Genomic DNA, 22,942 nt, shown 5'->3' on the forward strand with positions numbered 1-22,942 from the left:
AAGCAGGGTCAGGATAAGGAGAGGAACTTAAGACCCACAGGCCTCAGGTGAACGAGACTGGAGGGTTCAGCTACCTGTGCCTGCTTTGACTCAGAGTCCTGGGAGCTGGGCCTGCTCCTCCACAAGGCTCTACTGCTGGTTTCTACACAGGAGATGGCTGGGAGACTGCAGGTAGTGGTCTGAAATTAGCCACAGTATTTATGATTTAGGTATCAGTGAATGTTATAAATCAGCTCTCACCTACTATGCTCATTTATTTCCTTTCCTTTTTTCTTTCCCTTTTAAAAGACAGGGTCTCACCTCGCAACCCTGGCTGGTCTAGAACTCTCTATGTAGTCAAGGTGGCTTTGAACTCCTAATCCTCCTGCCCTCTCAACCAGAGAGTGCTGGGATTACAGCTGTGTATATCTGGTTTCAATATGGTCACTAAACATTCACCATGGCCTCAGTGAGACAGTCTACCTCCTCTGCAGTTTCAGAGAGACCAACTCCAAGGAAAGCACTATCCCCAACCCTACCTACCACATCTCAGTACTTAGACATGACCTGATGTTCTTCCCTCAGACAATCGAATTTGCTCAAGCCTTTGAACTCTGTCTGCTCCTATCCTGTTTCCTTCCAGTCATAGACACATCCTCCTGGTGTGGGCCTGGCCAAACACAGATGTTACTTGGGCCAGTTTCCCAGCAAGTGCCCCGGTACCCATCTCTGCGCCTTCTGGGAGGCAGGGCCCCAGTGGCTCCCCCTAGAGAAAGTCTCTCCCTGGGCCTGTGACACCACCCCCCTGCTCCCTCCTAATCTCAAGCTGTCCTCCTCTTTGCTTTGCACAGGCAATTTTTAATTCTTTTAAAGACCAGGTCTCAGTAAGTAGACCAGGTTGGCCTCTGTCTAACTCATAATCCCCCTGCCTTAGCCTCGAGTGCTGGGTTTACAGGTAGGAACTTCCTCTTCCTGACCTGCTCTCAGACCCTCCCAGGTTCCGTCCTGTGTCCTTTTCTACCATACGGACCTCACCTTTAGATCCAGTCCAGTCACTGACAACTCAACTTCCTTCTCCAGCCTGCACAGTACCCATCTACCTCTCGGCAGCTTCCAAAGCATCCAACTCAGATCGCCCTCAGCAGAACCTGTAGTGGTTTCTTCTGGTCCTTTGATCCGCAGGTACCTAGCTATCACTTTGCTCAAACCCAGCACCAGAGCAGCAGAGGCTTCTCCCTTCCCTTCACTGTGGAGCATGCCGACCCCATCACTGTGTCACTGATGTGACCTCTTAGATATCCCTGACTCCATCTGTCTCCTAACATAGTTTTATTTTAGTCTCACACTTCCCTACCGGGTCCCGGGGTGACCACTTTTAAATGGCATTACTTAACCTGCCTCTGGTGCCCCAAACCTGCCACTGAATTCCAACAGCTCTTGGCTTGCTAAGGAACACATGCAGGCCCCAACCTTTACTCCCCAACCTTCTCATCTCCCAGGGCTGTCCATGATTGTCCAAGAATCGTCTTCACCCATCTCCTCAGAGCCCCCTGCCAAGCTTCCTTGCCTGGGGTCTCCTCTCCCTGGGGTGCTACTAGCCCCACCTGTCCTGCACCCATCCTGAGCTTAGCACGGATGCTGCTTCTTGATCTATGGACGCTACCCTCATGCTGGGTGCTCCTTCCCAGAGAAGAGTCTGTCACTGTCTGTGTGTGACTGTCCTCACAACCATGAGTTCCACAGGATCCACTCTGCTACCTGCTGGAATCATCCAGCCCAGTCTACACTCAGCAGGTATTTGGACATTTGCAGGTGAATGACTGATCTGTCTGCTTTTTTCCATAAAAAATCAGCCTGAAGTATGTGCAGAGGGCGGCTTGGTGGGGAAAGTCGTCACACGGGGGTGGGTGGTGGGTGGGGTGGGATGGGTAGGGTGGGGTGGGATGGGTAGGGTGGGGTGGGGGCTGGACCACAGTGGGCAGACTAAGACACGCTTCAACCAAACTCCTGGGTCTCAGATCCTGCAGGCTGGAGGAGGAGGGCACGATGGGACAAGGGAACCTCCCTACTTATGTCAAATGAATCAAGTCTCTCCTACCCACCGGGGCTCTACCCCCTTGGACAACCTGAGGGGGGAAAAGCCCAGGGCTGGTCCTCATTCTCCATTTGTCTACCCCTGTTGGGGCAGAAGGAAGGTGCTTCAATCCATGCAGAGCCCAGGAAGGCCAGGGCTTGGCACACAGTAGGGATGGGGGAAAGCAAAGCTGTCATGTTAGATGAAATGTGAGAATCAACAGTGTCTCCCTTCCATCACCCTTGAGGTCAGTATCTTCTGAGGCCTGCTTATCTGGGCTCTTGCCCCAGGGCCACATCCCATCAGGGCAGGCCTGAACACCATGGGTGAAGAAGCAGCCAGAATCCCCAGGCAGCATCCCATGGACTGGTCCCAGAGCCCCAGGCAGCCCAGGTGCTGGGCTCAGGTGGTAGCTGGTAGGAATGGACAGGCGGTGAACACTCCCCTATGGGCAGACACAGGACACTGGCTCGTGCAGCTGACACAAAGAGGCGGCTACATCTTCTGGCCATGCTTCCCTCTCAGCCCCACTCACAGAGACAGGGGGATGGACAAGATGGCATGGGAGACGACTGGGCGACAGGCAGGCTCGGCGGAGAAAGCGCCGAGGCTGGGTGGCGGTGTCCTCATGGGAGTGGTTTATTACAATTCCATCTCACAAGGCGGTGGGTGAGCGGCCACAGCACATGAAATCCAAGCCCCTGACAGACGCCTGCCTCGGGCACATGCAAACAGTGCAACATGGTCAAGCGCAAACATAGGCGACCGAGGCAACACTGGACATGGAACACGGGATGGGGAACAGGCTGGGGTGATCGGTCCCTAGAGAGAGGCTGACTCCTCCCCTACCCCCGGGGGCAGGACAGGAAAATGAGATTCGTACTTCTTGTAAAATGCCCATTTGCTGGGTACTTTCTTTCTCCTTATGTTGAAAAATAATAAAAAATAAACACACAGAAAAAAATCTCAAAAAAAGGAAAGGAATAAAACTCTAAGAAGGCGGTGACGGGAGGCCAAGAGAAGGCTGGCCACAGTGGAGGCACTGCTTCCCACCCTTGTCCTCCTCCCTCCTTAGTCCTTCCGTGGGCGCCCAAGTCCTACAGGTGGTCCATGAGAGAAGATGCCAGGCCTAGGTGGGGTCCCTGGGGGGCCAGAAGGGACAGGCAGGGCAGAGGCGAGAGGCCTACCAGCCCACGGGGGCTCAGTTCAAGTTCACGCCCAGTGAGCGGCAGGGCACCAGATCTTCTGGGCCCTGTCCCTGCAGGCCCATGGCCTAGGCGGAGGCAGAGGTCACAGGTGCAGCTCATGGGTTCTGATGTGCTCTAGCTGCTCTCGAAGCTGCAGGAAGGTGGGCCGTGCGGCAGCATCCAGATGCCAGCAGTTCTTCATAACCTCGTGGACTGCGGGCGGGCAGCCGTCCGGGGCGTCCATCTTATAGCCCTTTTCCACCCGAGGGACGACGTCCTTCAGGGGCTGGGAGCAGGTGGCACGAGGTCAGTGCCTTACAAAAGAAGGGAGCCTACCCAAATCCCTCTCTAAAGAGGGCCTTCAGCCTTGCCTCGGGCCCAGGTCAGGGAAGGGCCTGGAAGCTCCTCAGGACGGACCTGAGGTACTAGGCTCCAGACAGGGAGGCAGGTCCCACGGGAGGCTACTCTTACCGCCCCACCACAGACAGCTTCAGCAGCGCACTGGCTGCCAGACCCATACTCACAATTCTTGGGTAAGGCACTCGCCCAAAGGAATAGATTTCCCAGAGAAGGATCCCGAAACTCCACACATCGGACTTGGTGGAGAATTTCTACCATGTGGATAAGAAAATCAGCATTGATCCTAGGAGGCTCGGGGGAGGGCTGACTCCAGGACCCTTGCTCACCTTCTCTCTCAGGGCTTCAGGGGCCGTCCACTTGACTGGCAGTTTGCCTGTGTCCTGAGTGCTGGAAGCTTCCTTGGTGAGGCCAAAGTCACTGACTTTGGCCACGTTGTCCTCAGACACCAGCACGTTCCGGGCAGCCAAGTCCCGGTGCACAAAATTGTTACCCTCCAGGTACTCCATGGCCTCACAGACGTCTCTGCAGACAGGACAGCCACATGTCCCTCAGACTGGGGTTGCCATAGCAGAGCAGGGGTCTCCAAGTTCTTAGCCCCACCCCAGGCTGCATCACTCACAGTGAGAATTTGAGGAGACAGTCTCCGCCTAGCACCGAGCGACCACGAGATCGAAGATAGTCCACCAAACTCCCCTGAGGGCAGGACCGAGAGGGACGTGAGGGAGGGGACAGGGGAGGACCAGAGAACACTTGGGATGCCATGGCTCGGAGAGGCGGCATAACTTGCTTCAAGTCAGTCAATAAGTGACTGGCCAGGACTGGCAACTTCAAAGCTCAGTGGAGGTGGAGGGGTTGGGAGGAGGGCCAGGGTGAGGCTGAGGGGACCCACCTTGGCCATGTACTCTGTGACAATATAGAGCCCGCCCTTCTCCTCCACAATCACACCCAGCAGCTGGACTAGGTTGCTGTGCCGAAGTTGCCTGGACAAGGCAGGACAGGGTGGTTAGAGTTCAGTCAGTCTCCCCGGCGCCGCCCAGGCCCCAGGCAGCCTGCCCTATGCTTGTCCCAACTCACGTCATGACCGAGGCTTCAGCCAGGAAGGCCTGGGCGGTGGCATCGTTCTTAATGCACTTGACGGCAACTTTGTTGCCCCGATAATCACCCAGCATCACATCTGGGGGAAGAAGGGAGGGGTGCTGTTTCCCGGACCCCAGAAGCTTCTCGGCCCCTCCCGGGGCTCCCCCCACTCACCTCCAAACTCCCCCTTTCCGATCGTCTGTAGCAGCTTCAGCTCCTTCATGTTCAGCGCCCAGCCACCTGTGGGGTGCGGCGGAGAGGCAGTGTGTCAGCGAGGTGAATGGCTAGTGGAGGCCATTTGAGACGACAGGTGCAGGCCCAACTGTTTCAGATGTGGGATGTCCGAGGTCTCCAAACCGACAGGGTAGGACAGAGGGCCTTGGGCGGGGGAAGGGAGCGAGCGGGAAGTGTAGGGTGCACTCACTGCGGTAGAATTCATCTTGGGCCGCCACCGTGCCCTCCATGACCTTTGGTTTGATGAGGCGAGTGCAGAGTCCATCAGCATCTGTGGTGTAGTGCTACAGAGGGAGGGCAGGCCCTCAGCATCACTCACTGAGCCCCACTGTCCACTGACTCACACTGCTCAGGTCTGACCACCAGAGGGCAGCAGAGGCCAGTTCACACAGCCTCCAGCTGCTTTGTGTGCAGAGGGTTCCTCATTTTAAAAAGGGTGGGAATGCCTGTCCATTTCCCATGTCATGCACCCACACTCAGCTACTAGACTCCCAGCTGTCACGACTGTTTTGGGTCTCACCAGCATCTTAAGACAGCCAGGCCTGCTCCCTACATCAGCCTCTAGCCAGGTGTACTCAGGGCCAATGTAAGCCGGAGACCAGATGAGAGTGAGCTCAGAGGGAACCTACAGTTTTTTGATGCCAAGTATGACCTGGTCAGAGCTGGCAGAGCTGGTGTTGGAAGCTGCAAGGGCCTGTGGGTGGAGAGAGGCCTCAAGGACCCTGAAGGTCAAGGTCCACATCCAGACATGAGGTTCCTACCCAGTGGTAGAGGAGGTGAGTTCTGGGTCAGACAGGCTCATAGTCTAGTAGTATCTCCAACACATAGATGAGGAGACCTTCACTGATCTGAAACTTCGTGTCCATATCTATAAAATGCAGCCCCTATTGGGGCACCATGGGGACAGGACACTATGGGCTCTGGCACACAGCAGGTGCTCCACTGAGGTGTGCAGAGCTCGAGACTCCCAGAAGCTGCCAATGTATCCAGGATACTCTGCCAAGTGAGCTGGGACTGGGTTTGTGCTAAATGTCCTCAGGTGGACTCAGGTGTGTCTGACTGTGGGGAAGAAGGCGGAGCACCCCCCGGCATGCACGCTCCCCACTCACCTCCACCAGCTGCATGAGGTTCTCGAAGTACACCTCCTCGTCGATGCTCAGCTTGCTCGCATGGTACATGATGCGGTAGTGTTCCACCTTGCCTTCACAGCTCACACACAGTGTGTAGTCCCCAGGGTAGTTGGTGCTTTCTCGCACCAGGAACAGGCCTGTCTCTGGTGGGTAGAGAAGCCGCTCGGCCTGCTCCCGTGTGATTTTGCCGTGGAACCAGCTGGGGGTGGCAAGGCTGGGGGTCACAATGGTACTGACCCGGATGTCTCCTGTCAACCTCACACAAACACCTTCCCACAACTCCCAATCAGCCAGGCATGTGAGGGCATCATCTCCCCTGCCCTTTTTTCTTCTGCTGGCTTCCTAGTCTCTGTTAGGTGCAACCTCTGGTCCCATTCCTACAACAGCCTTTACTCGGGACTGTTTTCCTCTGATGCTTTTCCAGGAGGACCACAGCCATTTCCTCTCTTCTCCCCAAACCAGGAGACCCCAGCCCTCCCCCTGGTACTCACGGCATAAGGCTAAGTTTGGTGCCTGCCTTCACGCCTTCACGCTTCTGGACATAGTTGGCTGGGATGATGCCCTCACGGCCCACCTTGTTTTTGGCTTTGTACCAGTTTGGGTCCTGGAGAGAGGGCAACAAGACACACTTCTCAGGCCCACCTCCCTCTGCAGGGGAGCCGAACCTAGGAGGAATCCCTGATGGTCAGAGATTGGGATAGGCATCTAAGGTCCCCAAGTACCTTAGTGACTGCCACAATGGTGAGTACATCTCCTTTGCAGAAGGGAAGGTCTTGCTCAGCAGTGCCATGGAAGTTGTACTTGGCAATACATTCTGTACCGGATGGCCAGGCGGCCTACAGGGTAAGGGACAGGTGTGTGGGCAGAGCCTGGGGCCCTTCTCTACCCACCTGCCCAAATGTCCTGGAGACCAAAGCACCTTAGCTGACCCCCAAGAACCTGGGGAAGAACCCTTTTCCAGAGACTACCGAGTCCCTCAGCTCAAATTCCTCTGTAGCCCGGTCTGGGGCCCTGTGCCCAATAGAGCATGCTGGAATTAATGTTACTTCAAAGTCTCGTCCAGGATGGAGGGTTGGACACGGGGAATAGGCTGGTCTAAGCATCTACTCTGTCTCCAGACTGGAGATGGTGGAATGTGGGATTGTCTTATCTGTCCCCACCACAACCCCAGTACCTGTATTGCCGACATCTTCTTAGATCTGGCGTCCCCGTGCTACAGGAAGGCCGATCTGTTACTTGGTACCATTAGAGCTGTGGGAGAAGAGAGAAACTGAGGAAGGCTGAGAAGAGATCACCCCACCCACGGAGGGTGATCATCAGCTCCTTCAAGGTGGTGCAAGCCACAGTGCCAAAGTTTCTGAGAATTAGGACCTGGATCCAGGCTGTTCTATCTAGCCTCGGGTAGAAGCACACACACTCAAGAGTCCCAGGGAGGTGGCCACCAACCCTATGTCCCTCGGGGCCTTCTAGGTCCCACAGAATGACTGATAGGACCAATGGGGCCTGCAGAGTTGTCAGGGAAAGGGAGTCCAGGGACACTGACACTGGGCAGGTGCTATGTGGTCCCTCTGGACAAGTTTACAGGCTCCTCTACAAAAGCTTGCCCCAGAGGCCTCTGTACAGACAAATGTCTGTGCCTGCTTCTCAGTACACACCCAAGAGAATACAGCCCATGTCCACCAGGAGAGGGGCAGGTCTCCCGGTGTGCTCAGTTTGGACTGGGAAGCGCCCCAGTACTGAAAACGAAGTACATAAAATAGGGAGAAGTCACAAAAGGGAACTCCATACAGCAGCGGCATGACCCATTTCAGCCACCCATCAGCCTTGGAATCTCAACCAAGGAGCCAGGCACAGAAAAGCACAAGCTTTGTGATTCCCTTTGTATCAAGCTCAAAACCTGGTCAAACCGATCCAGGCTTGTCAGGACGAATCTCTGCCGAGGGAAGAACAAGACGTGAGGGACTTCCAGGTGTCGGCTATGGGGACTGTCGGAACCCCCTTGCAGGACAGGGTTCTCTCCATAGTAACTTGCTGGCTATACCCTGAGAGCTGGTGCACTTCGGGAGGCAGACGCACTTTTGTAAAGGTAACTCCTCAGAAGACGCCCCCAGAGCAGCAAGCATGTCTGCACACCCATAGTGAATCCACCACTATCGGTCCAAATACGGGCTCAGGCCTCAGATAACCCCAGAAGGATGCAGAGCAAGTGGAGCTACTGCTCCCTTTCTGGTGAGGAAGCAGCCAATGGCCCTTCTGTGGTCACATGGTTAGAAGACAGACTCACTTGGGATGGGAGAGGTGAGGTCTAGCCACTGCATTTATGGCTATGTACACACTGCTAGAAGATAGAAGAGGACTTTCAGTGTAAGTGGTGTACACACATGTGTGCATTCACTAGCACGGGAACTGAGCCCTGAGGACTTCAAAAGGTACAGGCTGGGAGCTAGAGACTGATCTTAGTGGACAGACAGTAGTAGCTTAGAATGCTCAAAACTCTGGGTTTAAACTCTAGCACAAGGTGTATATGTATATGTTTCAATTCATGAGCAATCAAGCAAATAAAATTGGATTAAAAAAATACATTTGTTAGAAAGACAATGGTGAGTCTGGAGAGATGGCTCAGAGGTTAAGAGCACTGGCTGCTCTTCCAGAGGTCCTGAGTTCTATTCCCAGCAATCACAGGGTAGCTCACAACCACCTATAATGAGATCTGGTGTCCTCTTCTGGTACACAGGAATACATGCAGACAGAACACTGTATACATAATAAACAAATACATCTTAAAAAAAAGAAAAAGGAAGGCAGATGGTAGAGGGTGAGGCAGAGGGATGGCTAATTGGAAGCCAGCCTGAAATACATGCTTAAGACCTTGTTTTAAAAGAGGATAAGTCAGGAAAAATAACACAGAAAAGCTTAGTATATTAGCCAATCCTAGCCAAGGTGTTGGGAATAGAAGGTAGGCATAGCCTCAAGAACTGGCCTGGGGAGCTGGAGAGATGGCTCAGTGGTAAAGAACACTGGCTGCTCTTCCAGAGGACCTGGATTCGATTCCCAGAACCAAAGAGCAGTTCAAACTGTAATTCCAGTTCCGGGGAATCTGACACCCTCTCGAAGACACATGCACATAAAAATTAAAAAGAACTGCCTGGGTAGAAGCTAGTGAAGCCAAGTAGAACCGACTGCCGCTTTGGGGCTCTGTGACCCTGAACTTGCTGAGCCCATCCTGAGAACCCGCCTGTCTGTTGTACAAGAAGGGTTCCTGAGGCCCTGGCATGAACCTTGCAGGGTGGCAAGGAGTTTCCCATGGCACTGTGAAGAACTATGGCTGGGCCATGAGGGTGCAGGGGACACTGAACAGCGCTACCAAGCTAGACAGACCTGGGCTTTCAATCTGCCTTTCTCAACATGCCAACCTGGAGGGAATGAACCTCATCCTGAAAGGGGACACAGTGAACCCCTGCAAGGAAGCTGTGGAAGGGATGGAATGAGACCCCAGAACTGGATGTGTCTGGCATGCTTCCTGTCCCCTCCAGAACAAACAGTCCTTCTTGCACCCAGAGACAAGGCCAGCCCATCCAGCCTGTTGTCTAGACTGGGCTCCGAAGCCCAGGGAGAGTGTGCTAGGAACCACCCCCTCATACCTCATATTTCCATGACTGAACCAGCCTAAGCGTTAAGAACCAGCTCCTGGGCCCTGTGGACTACACACCAGGGAGGAGATGTGAGCCTCCCTTCCCCTGGATTACAGGCGTGGAAACCAAGAGGTGGCCCAAGACCACACAGCCTAAGAGTGTGCTAGGGTCTCACTGCTGTTGGCTGAACTCCCAACCTCAGGGCCCTTCTATGGCGATCCTATTAGCTCCCCAGCTCTCCACACCTCCTCCTTCTTCCCCAAATTCAAAACTCACTGTGCTGCCACCACAGGAGGGAGCGGAGGCTGGGCATGGTTAGTCACCCTTCCAGCTGCCAGTTTGCAAACACTCCTTCCTGGCCTGCAGCTGCCGAGCCACCTCCCCGCTGCCTTGATGATGATGATAATAATAATAATCACAGGCCCTGTTTTCCAAGCACTTACTCAGTGTCAGGCCTTATCCTTGACACTTCACAGCTCATCCTGTCCTAATGACACCGAGAAACAGAGGGGCTATCATTACCAACCCCATTTTATAGATGAGGCCCCCGAAAAGCCCAGAGCACTCTGAGACCTTGCCTTAGGCCATGGCTCCAGTAAGATTCCCATTCAGACTCCTGAGCTCTTGGCCAGGACTCCCTGCCATCTTGGTAGCCCGTCTCCCACATGCCACGCCATACCCCCAGAACTATTGTCTATCTGGGACTACCCTAGTCTGGGGCAGACAGGGTGAAGAGCAAGGATGTTTTAAGAGGGTGGGACAAGGCAGCTGTGGTCAGGGGATGCTGTCCAGAGCAGCGCCTTTTGGGACTTTCTTCATGTACACACCAGCTAAGCAGGAAGCCAGCAGCTCCTAGGGATGCAGTCACACCTGGCATTGCCATCCTCTCAGCACCTGGACCACTGCATGCCTTACCAGACATCCTCCAACCTGTCAATCACGGAGAGGTCACCAGGTCAAGATGGCTGAGCAGCTGCAGTGTCCTGGCTAGGGCTTGCCTTGTCTCGAGCAAGGTCTCAGGTTGACAGCCAGAATGGTGTCAAGAGGCTGCTTACTGCAAGCCACCTTCCAGCTAGCCAGGGAGTGGGCACAGAAGACGGTCCTTTGTGGGGGTCACTAAAACTTAGGGCGAAGTTGCTCTAGGAAGGCAGTGTAGGACTGCTGTCCTGGGGTAAGGGATGCTGAGTCCTGGCCCTGGCCTATAAATGACTTGCTGTGTGACCTTTGGGAAGTCATGTTAGTTTCCATATTTTCTGGCTTCTAAACACCTTGTCTGTTCCCAGACACCTGCACTCTGCTCACTTGCTTGTCCTCTCTTCCTTCATCCAAGGGATTTTTGTGCAGCCTGGAGGTACAGATGGGAGCTGCTGCTACTGTACAAACAAGAGAGCAAAATACAACAGGAATCCCTCTTGGTGGTGGCAAGAGACAGGGAGAGATCATACATTTGAAGCCAGACCGGGCTGCACAGTGGGACTCTGTCTTAGAAAAACAGAACAACTTTTACTCCCAGCACTCAGCAGATCCCTGAGTTCGAGGCCAGCCTGGCAAACAGAGCAGTTCCAGGACAGCCAGGGCTACACAGAGAAACCCTGTCTCGAAAAACCAAAATGAAACCAAACCAAAATCAAACAACAAACAGAAGAACTTAAAGAGAGAGCTAGTGGGAAACGTTTGCTGTGAAGACCGTGTTTGGTCCCAAGCACCCACATAAGTGTTGGTGGCAGGTGCTTGTAATCCCAGTGCTGGGAAGGCAGAGGTAGGGATTCTAGGAACTTACTGGCTTGTCCGCCTAACCTACCTAGTGAGTCCCAGGATGCAGTGGGAGACCCTGTCTCAAGAACATGGTGAACAGTTCCTGAGGAATAACCCAAGGTTGACCTCTGGCTTTCACATGCGTGTGCACACAAGTATACTCACACATGAACATACACACATACTTACACAACTCCCTATATACACACACAAAAGAAAACAAACTAAAAGACCAAACTCTCCAGAGTAAGGGATATGATGCCTACACCTAGTATACCAGCAAAAACCTGTATGCACCCATCTATAGACAAAAGAGGTTAGCATAGCAAACTTGTGATGCACGTGATGCCCTAGGTTCCAATCTCCCAGCGATGCAATAATCAAACCAAAAGAGGGCTGGCAAGATGGCTCAGTGAGCAAAGACACCTGCAGCCAAGCCTACCAACCCAAGTTCCAGGCTGGAAGGAGAGAACCAACCCCACAGTTGTTCTCTGACCCCCGTAGGACACACACTGTGTGGCATGTTTGATGTGTGTGCGCTCATGTACACAAACATACACACACACACACACACACACACACAAATGCAAAAGAGGCAATATAAAGGTGGCAAAATGTTAAGAACAGGTAAATATGGGCAAAGGGCCTTCAAGCATCCAATATATTATTTGCACTTTTTGGTGATTTTGAAACACTGGAAGCCAGAGAAGGCAATACAGACACAGATGACCAACAATGTACTACAAGTTGTGGGTGGGGTTTTTGGGGTTTCTTTGCGGCTATTATTGCTGTTTTTTTATTTTTATTTTTTTAGACTATCCTACCTGGCTATCCTACAATTTGCTCTGTAGACCAGGTTGGTCTTCAACTTCCTGAGATCCTCCTGCCTCTGCCTCCCGAGCGCTGGTTTTAAAGGCATGCGCCACCACTGCCCAGCTGTTTTTGGATTTTTGATACAGGTTCTTGCTATGTAGTCCAGATAGATGTCAAATTCTGAGATCCTCTTGCCCCAGTCTCCAGGACAGGGTTATAGGCATGCACCAGCACACCCAGATATAAATTGTGTTAAGTTTTTTTATTGCATTTTATTTATTTATTTTACATGCATGTGGGTGCATGTGCCACAGTGTGCATGTGGAAGTCAGAGGGTAACTTGTGGAAATCAGTTCTCTCCTTCCACTGTGTGGGTCTTAGGTGGTCAAGTTTGGTGAGGCATCTTTACCAGCAGAACCATCTCCCTAGCTCACAAGCTGTGTTTTAGAGAAAACACACACACACATTCCTAAGCTTAGAGACACCTAAATAGTTTCTGAGAGACACAGAGAAGGCTGGAGAGAAGACTCAGCAGTTAAGAACAATCACAGCTCTTGCAGAGGATCTGGGTTCGGTTCTCAGCACCCACATGACGGCTCATAAATGTCTGTAACTCTAGTTCCAGGGAATCTGACACCCTCTTCTGTACTCCATGGGCACCAGGCATGCTCATGATATACACAGATACATGCAAGCAAAACACTCACATACATAAAATAAATAAATACACCTAAAAAGAGAAAGAGAGACAGACAGACAGACAGATGAATAACAGAGGTTGCCTCTGGGACGGGATCAAATTAAAGGAAAACTTGTTTACTCTGTATTTCCCATTTTGTCCTCTTTTGATACACATTGAGACCCAAGCAGTCCAGGCTAATCTCTAACTCACTATGCAGCCAAGGATGGCTTTCAGTTTCTGACCCTCCTACCTATCCAGGGCTTCAGGCAGGCCAGGCAAACACTACCAACTGAGCTACATCCCCAGCCCCTGCGTTTGTTTTAAAGCTACAAACATCTATATTACTTTCCCCCTGAAAATATACCACTTTTGAATGCCACTTCCACCAGGAGCCCTATCTCCAGCTGTGCTAGCTGGTCCTGCCTCCAGGGTCTCTCATACTACCTCACTAGCAGCAGCCTATGGTTGAGGGTGGAAGGGAAGGTAGGATCTGACTCACGTCTGCATCCCCAGCATGGGCTGGGCTGAGAGCTGTTGCTCAGTAATGACTACTGAATGAATGAATGAATGAATGAATGAAAGTAAAGGAAAAGCCTGGCCAGCTACAGCACATTATGTCCGGCAACCAATAGGACTATATTTAACCCCAAAGGGTCAGCAGCTGTCACCCACCCCCACAAGGCTGGAGGACATGGGCTTGGGATTGTGGCAGGGCCAATGCTTCTCTCTGACTTCCTGCCCTAAACCCTGCTCCCAGCAGCCCTTGTGCTGGGGTCCCGGGAACAGGCTGGGCATTGTGCCCAAGCGCTGAGGTCAGTGGCTGCAGCCTCAGGCAGGCCTTTCTTCGGAGCCCAGGCTGTCCAGGAGGGGGTAAGAGGTGGAGGAAAGCAGGAGCCCAGACACTCACAGGCTGCCCTTTCCTCGCCCTAGAGGGAGCTGCAGACCCCCAGAACCAGGCACGTGCAGAGGGTTAGGGTAGGTCAAAAGATTCCAGCCCTGCCCCCTCACCAAAACTCCACTGCTTAATGGGGCGTGGGAGCCTTCAGAAACTGTTTACACACAGCTAAAAATACCCACTGAAAAGGGAAGTGTACCAGAGACCTGTGGGGACTGGAGCTATGGTCCACAGAGACACTCTGGTCCTGCTATAGGACCCAACTGGACTGTCTGCACACGCACACGCACTGGGGTTGGTGGGCGGTAAAGCCAGTGGTGGTAACAGGGAGGCCCTCTGCCTTCTCTTCTCACCCTGCTAGGGTTTCAGGACTCTTCTGTTGTGCCTCACACCATGCCTGATGGTTAGGATGAGCAGGTGGAAGAGAGGCTGAGGAGGTCTAAGAACTCAGTCTCTCCTCTGGGCCGAGCCTATGCTGGGGAACTGAGGACTCCAAGAAAATACACTCTAAGCTCCTGTCTCCCTCAATCAGCCAGGTATGCCTGTGCCTCAAAAAACCGAGGGTTGTGGGTATAACTTAGTGGCCAAGCATGTGCACAGCATGTTCCCCCACCGCCTCCTTGGGGTCCACCCCCAGTGCCTTAAAAAAGACTGAAGAGAGCAGGAGCTACCCAGCAGTTTGCAGGAAGATGAGGGGAGCTGGAAGGACCGGGAAAGGGCTACCTAGAACAGGCCAGGGTTAAGACTACATCGAATTACTGGGGGACTCAATTAAGGCTGGCCAAAGGAAGTTTCCTACAGGTCACAGGGCAGACAGGGCAAAGGTGAAGTTGCAGACTTGGGCACACCCCCTGAATGGGCAGAGCACCTGAGGAGGGCAGGCAGGCAGGCAGCCAGCCGCTGAGCTGGTTTGGCAGCTACAGTCAGCCCCACCCCTGGTTCTGCAGAGGGCTCTCAGGCAGACAGCCCTGTCACCCAGTCACACACTGAGCAGAGGGTCTGGAGGGTTCCCAGTAGTTCAGACAGGCCCTCAGCACCCCCCTACACAGAAGCCCCAGGAGGTCTGAAAGCACAGATCTTTGGGGTGCTCAGAGCTCTGGGCAAGAGAGGCGAGAAAGACGCCTGGCTTGGGCTCTGGCCATGCTGCCCTACCCTCACCCTCAGGCTTCCTCAGCCTTTAGCACCTCTGACCTAAGAGGAGGGCTGAGTTTAATGACTAAAAAATGTTAAAGAACCAACTTATAGCAACTCACTGGGGCTCAGCGAGACCGGAAATCCTGTCTGGCAGCTTAGGAGCGGTAGGGGTGAGTTAAGGGGAGGCTAACGGGGAGCCTCCTCCCCAGGGTACACTGTGGCTTGAGGCTGCCACTGCTGGCCCAGAAAGGTTTCTAATTACCACTCAGGAGCCTAATTACTTACATGTACTGGGCCTTTGGGCCTTCAGGTCTCCCCAGGGTCCTACCCCAGGCCTCTGCCCCCCACCCCTCAGAGCAGGCTCCAGGTCTCTGCATCTTCTTTTGCCTGTATTTATATACAGCCTCCTCACTAACCTCCAACAACCCTTTAAAGTCATACAGCGGCTTTGTTCCACAGCCCCAAAGTCTCCTAGCCATGTCACAAGCGGGGAAACTGAGGTCCGGGGGAGTAAGATAAGGGTCTAGAAATCCAGTGGCAGATTTCTGGTCTCCATCACTTGTGGCAGAGGCAGGTGAAGCCATCATGGCCTACACAATGAGACCCTGCCTCAGAAAAACCAACAAAAGCAACCAAGGGACCAAGAGAACAAGCAGAGCCAGAGGCTCAGCTACTGAGCCGGCACCAGGGACAGACCCAGGAGAGGGGGCTAGCAACACCCCCACCCCAGCAGGCCAAGGTGAAGGGAGAACATGTGGCCAGCGTGTGGCTGACAGCCTGCTGCTCCAACAAGGCTTGAGGGTCTGCACCAGCTACCTAATCCTCCCCTCCCCTCTCCCCACCACAAGCCCTGGGAGATCTCTGCTCCACAGGGGAGGAAACAATTCGGCCAACGGTCACCACCGGGGAGTGGGGGTGGGGGCCACCAGCTTCCAAGGGCTAGAATAGGAACTTAGGCTTAGTTATGTTGGAACCTGGGTCAGCAGACCTGCCCCCCAACTTTTCCTTGGCAGGATCATAGGACAACTACTCCCAGGTCCCCCTTGCTCTAGCAAGCAGAGGTCCACCTGTGCTCTCCTGGCTGGCTACCTATCCCACCTTTGCACAGACAGATCAGGACCTCGTGCAGAGGGAGCCTCACAGCAACCCAGAGAAGGCAGCAGCCCGAAAGGACAGAATCACTGAACAGGGACCTCTGGCTCTCTGTCTCCTCAGATGCTTTTCACAGACCCTATTCTCCCTGCAGGAAGTCCTCCAAGCTGCTCCAGCCCATGCAGATCCCAGCAGCCTTGCCAGAGGTGGGACCACAGGCTTGTCCTGCCGGGCTTCCCTGAGCCCAGCCCCCTCTCAGAGGAGCTCACCCTCCTGTCCTTTTCTCTGGAGTGTGCACATTACAGGCTGCAGCGCCTGAGGCTGGGTGAGGACCAGGTGCCAGGCTGGGCTGGGTTGAAAAGCAGAAGCCAGGATGTACGGGTCGGATGACACCCAGGTTTCACCCGCCCACAAGCCTTCGAACCGTGCAGAGCCCAGGGCAGCCAGGGGAGCGCCCAACAGCTCTCTTCTGCTCACTGCAGACCACGGAAGAGAGGCGGGAGGCGGAGGGAAGCTGCGGTTGGAGGGTGTGCACTCGTGTGCTAGAAGAAGCTGCCCTTCTCAAAGAACCAGGAAGAGAAAGCAAGCAAAAACAGGGTGGGCGGGGCTGTGTGGGGCCCTCCAGCCCTGGGGCCTATACTCAGGGGAGCTCCCTGCAAGACATTCACTCAAAGAGCCTCAGTTTCCTCATGGGAAAAATGGGATTCTCTCTCCCTCATCCTGCACCGCAATTGTTTAGTCTATAACCAATGGGTGCTGCAGGCTGCATCACGCCCAATAAGAGAGCATCTCCCGATTCCTGGAGCACTCCTGACTCTGGGGATTAGCGCTCGGCCACCCAAAGCCAGTCTCTCCCTGCTCACATCTTCCCTCAGCCATGCAGGGAGCACACAAGCTCTTCCTTCTCCAGCTCTTTATTTTTAGGCCTGAATTTGACTTTAATCATTACTTAGCGGATTCTATTTCCAGCCCTTGGATGAAGGGACCCAGAAGGGAGGAGGGAGGCAGTGCTCCCTGCTGGGTTTAGGGAGCAGCCTGCTCCTCCACCCATCCTGTCCCTAACCAAGAGCAGGAGAAACTGAGAAACACCCAAAGGGCTCACCCCAGCCAGTCCAGCATCTTGGGCAAGATCCAACCCTGTGACCTCATCCCACTGAAGCTATGGGACAGGAGGGCAGTAGTAATGCCTACATTCACACCACTAGTACCAGAGAGAGAGAGAGGAAGTCTGACAGGCAGGGTACCAAGCTACAAGCCTGAGGGTCTTCTGTATTTAAAGGGCCACATCAGTATTCCTCAGGGTGTGCCAAGCAGAGACTGGTTTCTTCCTACTGCCCATAGAGTGGTCTTCCAGTTACTCCAGTCACAATGAGGGAAAGCAAGGCATGTCACAGAGATACACCTTCAGCTTAGGAATACTTGCTAAGGAGAAGGACACTAACACATAAGCCTACTTTCTAACCGTCAGGTGCAAGGCTCCAGAATCGAACCTTCCCTTTCCCTGGCCACTGGAGAAAACTGAGGCTGCCCTGACTAGCTCTGGCTCAGCCTAGGGAACCCTCTATTTTCCACTGAAACATGCAGCCTAAGACAGTCCAGGAGAATCTAGAGGCAATCTAGGGGACTCTTCAGGCTGGGAATGGTCGTGCATGCACACGTGTAATCTCTGTGTTCTCAGGACTATAGCAGAAGGATCTCAAGTTCAAGGCTACATGAGAACCTCTGTGTGTGTGTGTGTGTGTGTGTTAGAAAGCTGCAGTACTAGGAGGCTACTCAACTCCAAGTCTATGAAGGGGAATGGGTGGGGTCAGGCCTTGGACAGCAACTGGCAGCTTATCTTCCCAAGGCCAGCCCCAGGCCCTGAGGCAGCCTATCACATGGTGATGGGGAGGAAATGGAGCACAGCAGACATGGCAGCCTAGAACGCAGGGCCAGGGGCTTTCAGAGGGGCTGGGACATCTCACCAATGATAGGTGAGGGGCCAGCCATTCTGGGGCCCATGGCTCGGGGATCTTTCTCTCATGCTAGGGCAGCCACCCCTAGCATAACCACCGCCCCAGGCATTTTCTAGTTTGTGGGTCAGTTAGTTCAGTGTCCTCTGAGGTATAAGGACCTCTGTCCCCGTTAGCTCTGCTCAGGGGGCAATGGTAGCGCCCGTCCTGGAAACCACATGCGTGGCTGGCTGCTAAGCTATCTGCTCTCTACTAGCTGCTTGTGGGGTGTAGTAACAGCCCACGACAGTGACAGATGGAGGCAACGCACACTCGGGGAGAGGGTTCAGTGACGGTGCTGGAGCGGAGCTCCTGAAAACACCCTGAAGCCTTTTCGAGGCAGTTACCATGACAGGTAGCTCAAGAAATGCTCAGGAACACAGTAGTAAGTGGAAAGAGTTGTGGCACACACACTTGAATGGCAACAGCAACAGAGTAAGAAAAGCAGGAAAACGAGGCTCTGACATGCCAGCCCCTGCCTGGCAGCTAAGTGGGTCATCTTGTATTGTTTTCTAAAATTTCTAGAGTTTGTTTTCTTTCTTTCTTCTGTTTTAAAGATGGAATCTCAGTCTGGAGCCCATGCTGGCCTTGAACTTGGGATCCTCCTGCCTCAGCCTCCCTGATACTGGGATTACAGGTGCCTGCCACCACATATGGCCTGCACTACTTCCTAAATACTAAAATTAATGCATATATAGTTTTTATGGGAGTTCAGAACGGCTTTCCTAGGTCCTACCAGCCCTTCAGCTGTGGCCCAGGTTCTCAGGACTTTTCAGCCATGGAGTAGCTATTCCCATCTGGGACACTCTCTTGGGCCCGAGAGGATTTCTCTACCTTCCTTCCCCGACTCAACATCTCTGTTCTTTGAGGGCTACATGTCAAAGCTTTGAAATCCTTCCAAAGATGAACCCCAGAAATGGCCGTGGTGGTCCTACCACTTCGAGGGGATCCAGGAGGATTGATTACTGAGGAGGTTGAGTCACACTATGGCTTCCATCCCCACTTGTATGAAGGAAGAGGGTATCCACCCCTTCACCAACACCTGCTATGGACCACTCCATGTGGGCTGGCCTCTGAGGGGCAGTGCTCCTGGAGTGGGGAAGGCATTTGCTTTCCTGGTCTTTCCTTGTTCCCATCCCAACATAGAATAATAGCTGCACCTGATGGGAAGGGGAATTAACTCACCGAATGAAACTTGCAGCTGTGAACATGTGCTAGCCTAAGCTAAGCTGCTTTCTAAAAGGCCTCTGGACCCTGGCCACACCCTCGCAGCTAAGTAAGAAGCACCCAGCCATGTCAGGCCCAGCCACAGTCCCTGAGGCTGGACAGGAAGTTCGGGTTGGGCATGAGACTAAGTGAGTATAGCTTCACAGGCGGGGAGTACCCCCCCCCCCCAGTGCATCTTAGGGCAACAGGAAAAACCTTAAACAAAAGTAAGGGTCTGAGTAGGCAAAACTGCCTGTGGTTCCCAGGGGGCCTAGGCATCCATCGCTCAGCATCCTGAAGGGATCTGGAGGATCCTGCTGCACTGCCAACCTTACTCTTGCTGCCTCTGGCCTAATCCTGTTGTGGCCATACCAAGACACCATGATGTCCAGGGTACAAGGAGACAGAAACAAGCCCCAAGGATGTCCACACTCCTCCCATACATTCACGCCAAGGCTGTCTCCCACTCTGCCCTTGCTGACCCCATTCTGATTGAGCCAGCTGGGAAATGTAGGGAAGGCGAGGTCAGGACCAGGCTTCCCTACACTCTACTCCACGCTCAACCATGTCCCTACCACACAAGGAGGAAGGACCCAGTCTCAGGCACCAAGGGGAAGTCTCACAAGCAATACTCATGCTATCTTAGCTCCTAAAGAGGTAGGACTGGGGCAGGAAGCCCTTTCCCCTTCTCTAGCCCTCTGCAGGGGAACACGTGCTCACCCACAAGGTCCCTCCTGGGCCAGGCCAGGGACTGCCTGTGTCCCTGGTAGGTGCAGAGTGGGCCTGGTTCCCCTCCACCCACAGCCATCCACTCTGCAAAACTAGGAATGAAGACAGCTAGTCTCCCTCCACCAGAGGCCTGGAATATGACCTGCCCCTTGGGCTTCAGTTCCCTAGTGTACAAAATGATTAAAAAAAAAAAAAATGCTCCTACTTAAGCTCCAAAGATCCAGTGACTGGACACACCCCTTCCAAACAACTGGCCTGGGTCCTGAGAGCTGGGAAACTGGGCTGGCCAGAGTGCTAGGAGGTGGGGGCATAGTACTAACGCCCAGTGTCACCTCCACTCAGACTGGAAGCTCTGCCCAGTTTCTTCACCCAAAGGTCAGAGGTCCCTTGCTTTAAGCTTGGTCCTCTGGCAGGCCAAGGGTGACAGGCTCAGCTCAAAGGACCCGGGCTAGGGAAGTGGCACGGCCTTGGGTTGCTTGGAGCCAGTAAAACCTCAGAACCAAGAAAGTCAGGGTACCTTCAGGGAGGCCCTGAACAGGAAAGGGCAAACTCCCGGGAGTCCAGCCCATTTTCCCAATCCATACTGATTCTCTTCCTCAGGGGTCCAGCCACTTCCCACTCTGCGCTCCCCACGGGGTTGAGGGGTAGACTCAGCTGACCTAAGCAAGTCTCTTATGGTGCAGGGCAGTACCTCCCTCGTGGCTCCCTGCTAGTAGTGTTCTGACAGTGATTCCCGGGAGAATTCGAACCCAGTTGGGTGGGGGGGGATGGGTGTGGACCCGGCAGCGGTGGCCGTAGAGGCGGGACAAGCGACCTCCTCCCTTCCAGGGGACACTCGGACACCCACCTCCTCCGGGGCTGCCCAGCACTCACCTCTCTCGGGGCACTGCGGTCCAGGCCACCTCAGCACCGCGGGCGGCATTAGCGGCCTGCAGGACAGTCCATGAGGCCAAGGGGAAGGGGAGGGGCGCAGGGGTCCCCAGGGGGTGCGGTACAAAGAGGTGTAGGGATGCGAAAATCGGGGGAGAAAGGACGGCTAGACAGGCGGGGGGACGGCCGCGCAGCCCGGGTCGGGGAGGGAAGAAAGGCGGGGGAAGGGGGCGGGAGGGAGTCCGGGGGGAGGAAACAATGTAGCCGGCGCGGCCCGGGCAGAGTTCCGCTTCCGAACGCCGCCACCGAGGTTCGACTTGGGGACGTCGCGCCGGCCGCCGGGGGCCGCCCCGGGCGTTCGATCGCGGCCGCGGGGGTTTGCCCGCGCCCCACACCCCGGAGGCTGGGCGGCCGGAGGCTGGCGGGGCGGGAGGGACAGCTGGCCCGGGGACGGCCCCGACCCCCGACGGCGGCGCGGCCCGGGTTGGCCCTGCTCGGACCCCACCCCGGTGGGACCCCGGGGCAGGGCGCGGGGTGGCGCAGGAGCGCAAGGGAGGCGGCAGGCTCGGCGGCGGCGGCCAACCTCAGCTCGCCCGGGCTCCGATGGGAGGAAGCTCGCAGGCCTGGCGAGAGGAAGCGCGGCCCGGATCCTCCGCCCGCTGCGGCGCGCCTGCGCGAGGGGGCCTGCCCGGCGCGCAGCGGGGCGTGGGTCGGCGCCCTCTGCTGGACCTTGGAGGGAATGCGGGGGGTGTGTTCGCGCTCACGCCCTGCCCCCACTTGCTGGCCTTCGCGAAGGCTCCCGAAGGTCCTACTAGAGGAACACCAACCAGCTCACTGGAGCCAACCTCCCAACCTTCTCTAGGCGAAGTTCCCCTGTTAGGGTAGAGGCTAGGGCTAGACTCCACTGTGGCAGCAAGCAAGCATGCATTTATTCATTCACAAACATATCCTGGGGGCTGAAATGACCAGGGTCCCTGCTCTGGAGTCCACTTCTTTTAAGGACCTCTATTTCTGCGGAGTTCTCAGTCGGGGTTGGGGCAAATAGATTCTCGCAAAGAACAGATGCTAAAATGGAAAGGTCGTGTACAAGGCCCACAGGAAACAGGAAAGAAGGGTGCACGCGTTGACAGCCTGCATGCACAAAGGCAGGGAGCAGTGAGCGCTTGGTGGCCTCTGGGGACTATAAATAGCTCAGCAGGCTGCTGTGACTTACACTGTGGTTCGGAGAGCGAGCGGTGGGAGATGGGTTCCTGAAAAGGGCAAAAGATCCAAAGAACCTCTTGGGACTTCCTTGGACTTGTTTTTGGCTTGAAAGCAATAAGGAAGTTGTCAATAGCTGGACGAGTTACCTAACCTCTATCTGCCCTGTTGCATCGTTGTTTGAAAAGAAGAGCAAAAATAATACCAACAACTTTGTAAGGTTTTGCGAGAGGAAATGAGTTATTAGGTTTAAAGTGCTTGGTGCGCAGTGGCACGTGGTGAGTCTTCAATTAAACACGAACTGTTATTATATACCATTGTTAATGAGGAGTCAGGATCATCCCTAAGCAGTTTGCTCTTAGCTACAAGAGCAAGGAGTGCCCGGGCATGAGAGGGGCACCGAACATTAGCAGACTGACAAGAGAGAAACCAGAAACTCCATTGGAGGTTCTAGGTGTTAGAGCAGTGTCTAAGGACCAGAACTGTTAGGAACTAAGGCAGCCAGGGCGGTGGTGGCACATGCCTTTAATCCCAGCACCCAGGAGGCAGAGCCAGGTGGATGGATCTCTGTGAGTTCAAGGCCAGTCTGGTCTACAGAGTGAGTTCCAGGACAGGCAGGGCTACACAGAGAGAAACTGTCTCAAAACAAAAGAGAACTGAAGGGTCAGAAAGGGATAATAAAGGGTTCTGTGAAAGATGGAGTTGCTGACTGGAAATAACATCAAATGCCAGCAGCCGGAGCTGGGTATGCCCAGTCCCAGCCTCCCTTGCCCCATACTGCAGGTTGGTCCCCTGACCCAGCATGCCCAGTACCACTTTGCTCACAAGGAACCAGTTCTCTAGGGATACCCATGGAGGAAGCATCCCATAGATCTCAGAGCTAGATGTGACGGTGGACAAAA

General features: G+C 54.3%; 1 protein-coding gene across 1 annotated transcript; it reads right to left on the reverse strand.

Annotated features, from left to right (window-relative positions):
- Nucleotides 1-2,668: 2,668 nt before the first annotated feature.
- Csk (C-terminal Src kinase) lies at nt 2,669-21,526 on the reverse strand. Its single transcript, XM_036194143.1, has 13 exons — nt 20,844-21,526; nt 7,216-7,292; nt 6,764-6,877; nt 6,533-6,645; nt 6,021-6,240; nt 5,102-5,195; nt 4,852-4,917; nt 4,675-4,774; nt 4,490-4,580; nt 4,220-4,293; nt 3,927-4,122; nt 3,765-3,851; nt 2,669-3,526 (listed from the first exon to the last, which is right to left on the reverse strand). The coding sequence occupies exons 2-13, from the start codon at nt 7,228-7,230 to the stop codon at nt 3,344-3,346; spliced, it is 1,353 nt and encodes a 450-aa protein (XP_036050036.1). The 5' UTR covers nt 7,231-7,292; nt 20,844-21,526; the 3' UTR covers nt 2,669-3,343.
- Between the last annotated feature and the right edge of the window lie 1,416 nt (nt 21,527-22,942).

The sequence above is a fragment of the Onychomys torridus genome, chromosome 7 (assembly GCF_903995425.1).
Source record: "Onychomys torridus chromosome 7, mOncTor1.1, whole genome shotgun sequence".
Lineage (NCBI taxonomy): Eukaryota > Metazoa > Chordata > Mammalia > Rodentia > Cricetidae > Onychomys > Onychomys torridus.

Coding starts and splice junctions, on each gene's coding strand:
- Csk (XM_036194143.1), bottom strand. Junction 6,646..6,763: donor CCATTGTGGCAGTCACTAAG/GTACTTGGGGAC, acceptor CCCTCTCTCCAG/GACCCAAACTGGTACAAAGC. Junction 5,196..6,020: donor ACCTCATGCAGCTGGTGGAG/GTGAGTGGGGAG, acceptor CTCCCTCTGTAG/CACTACACCACAGATGCTGA.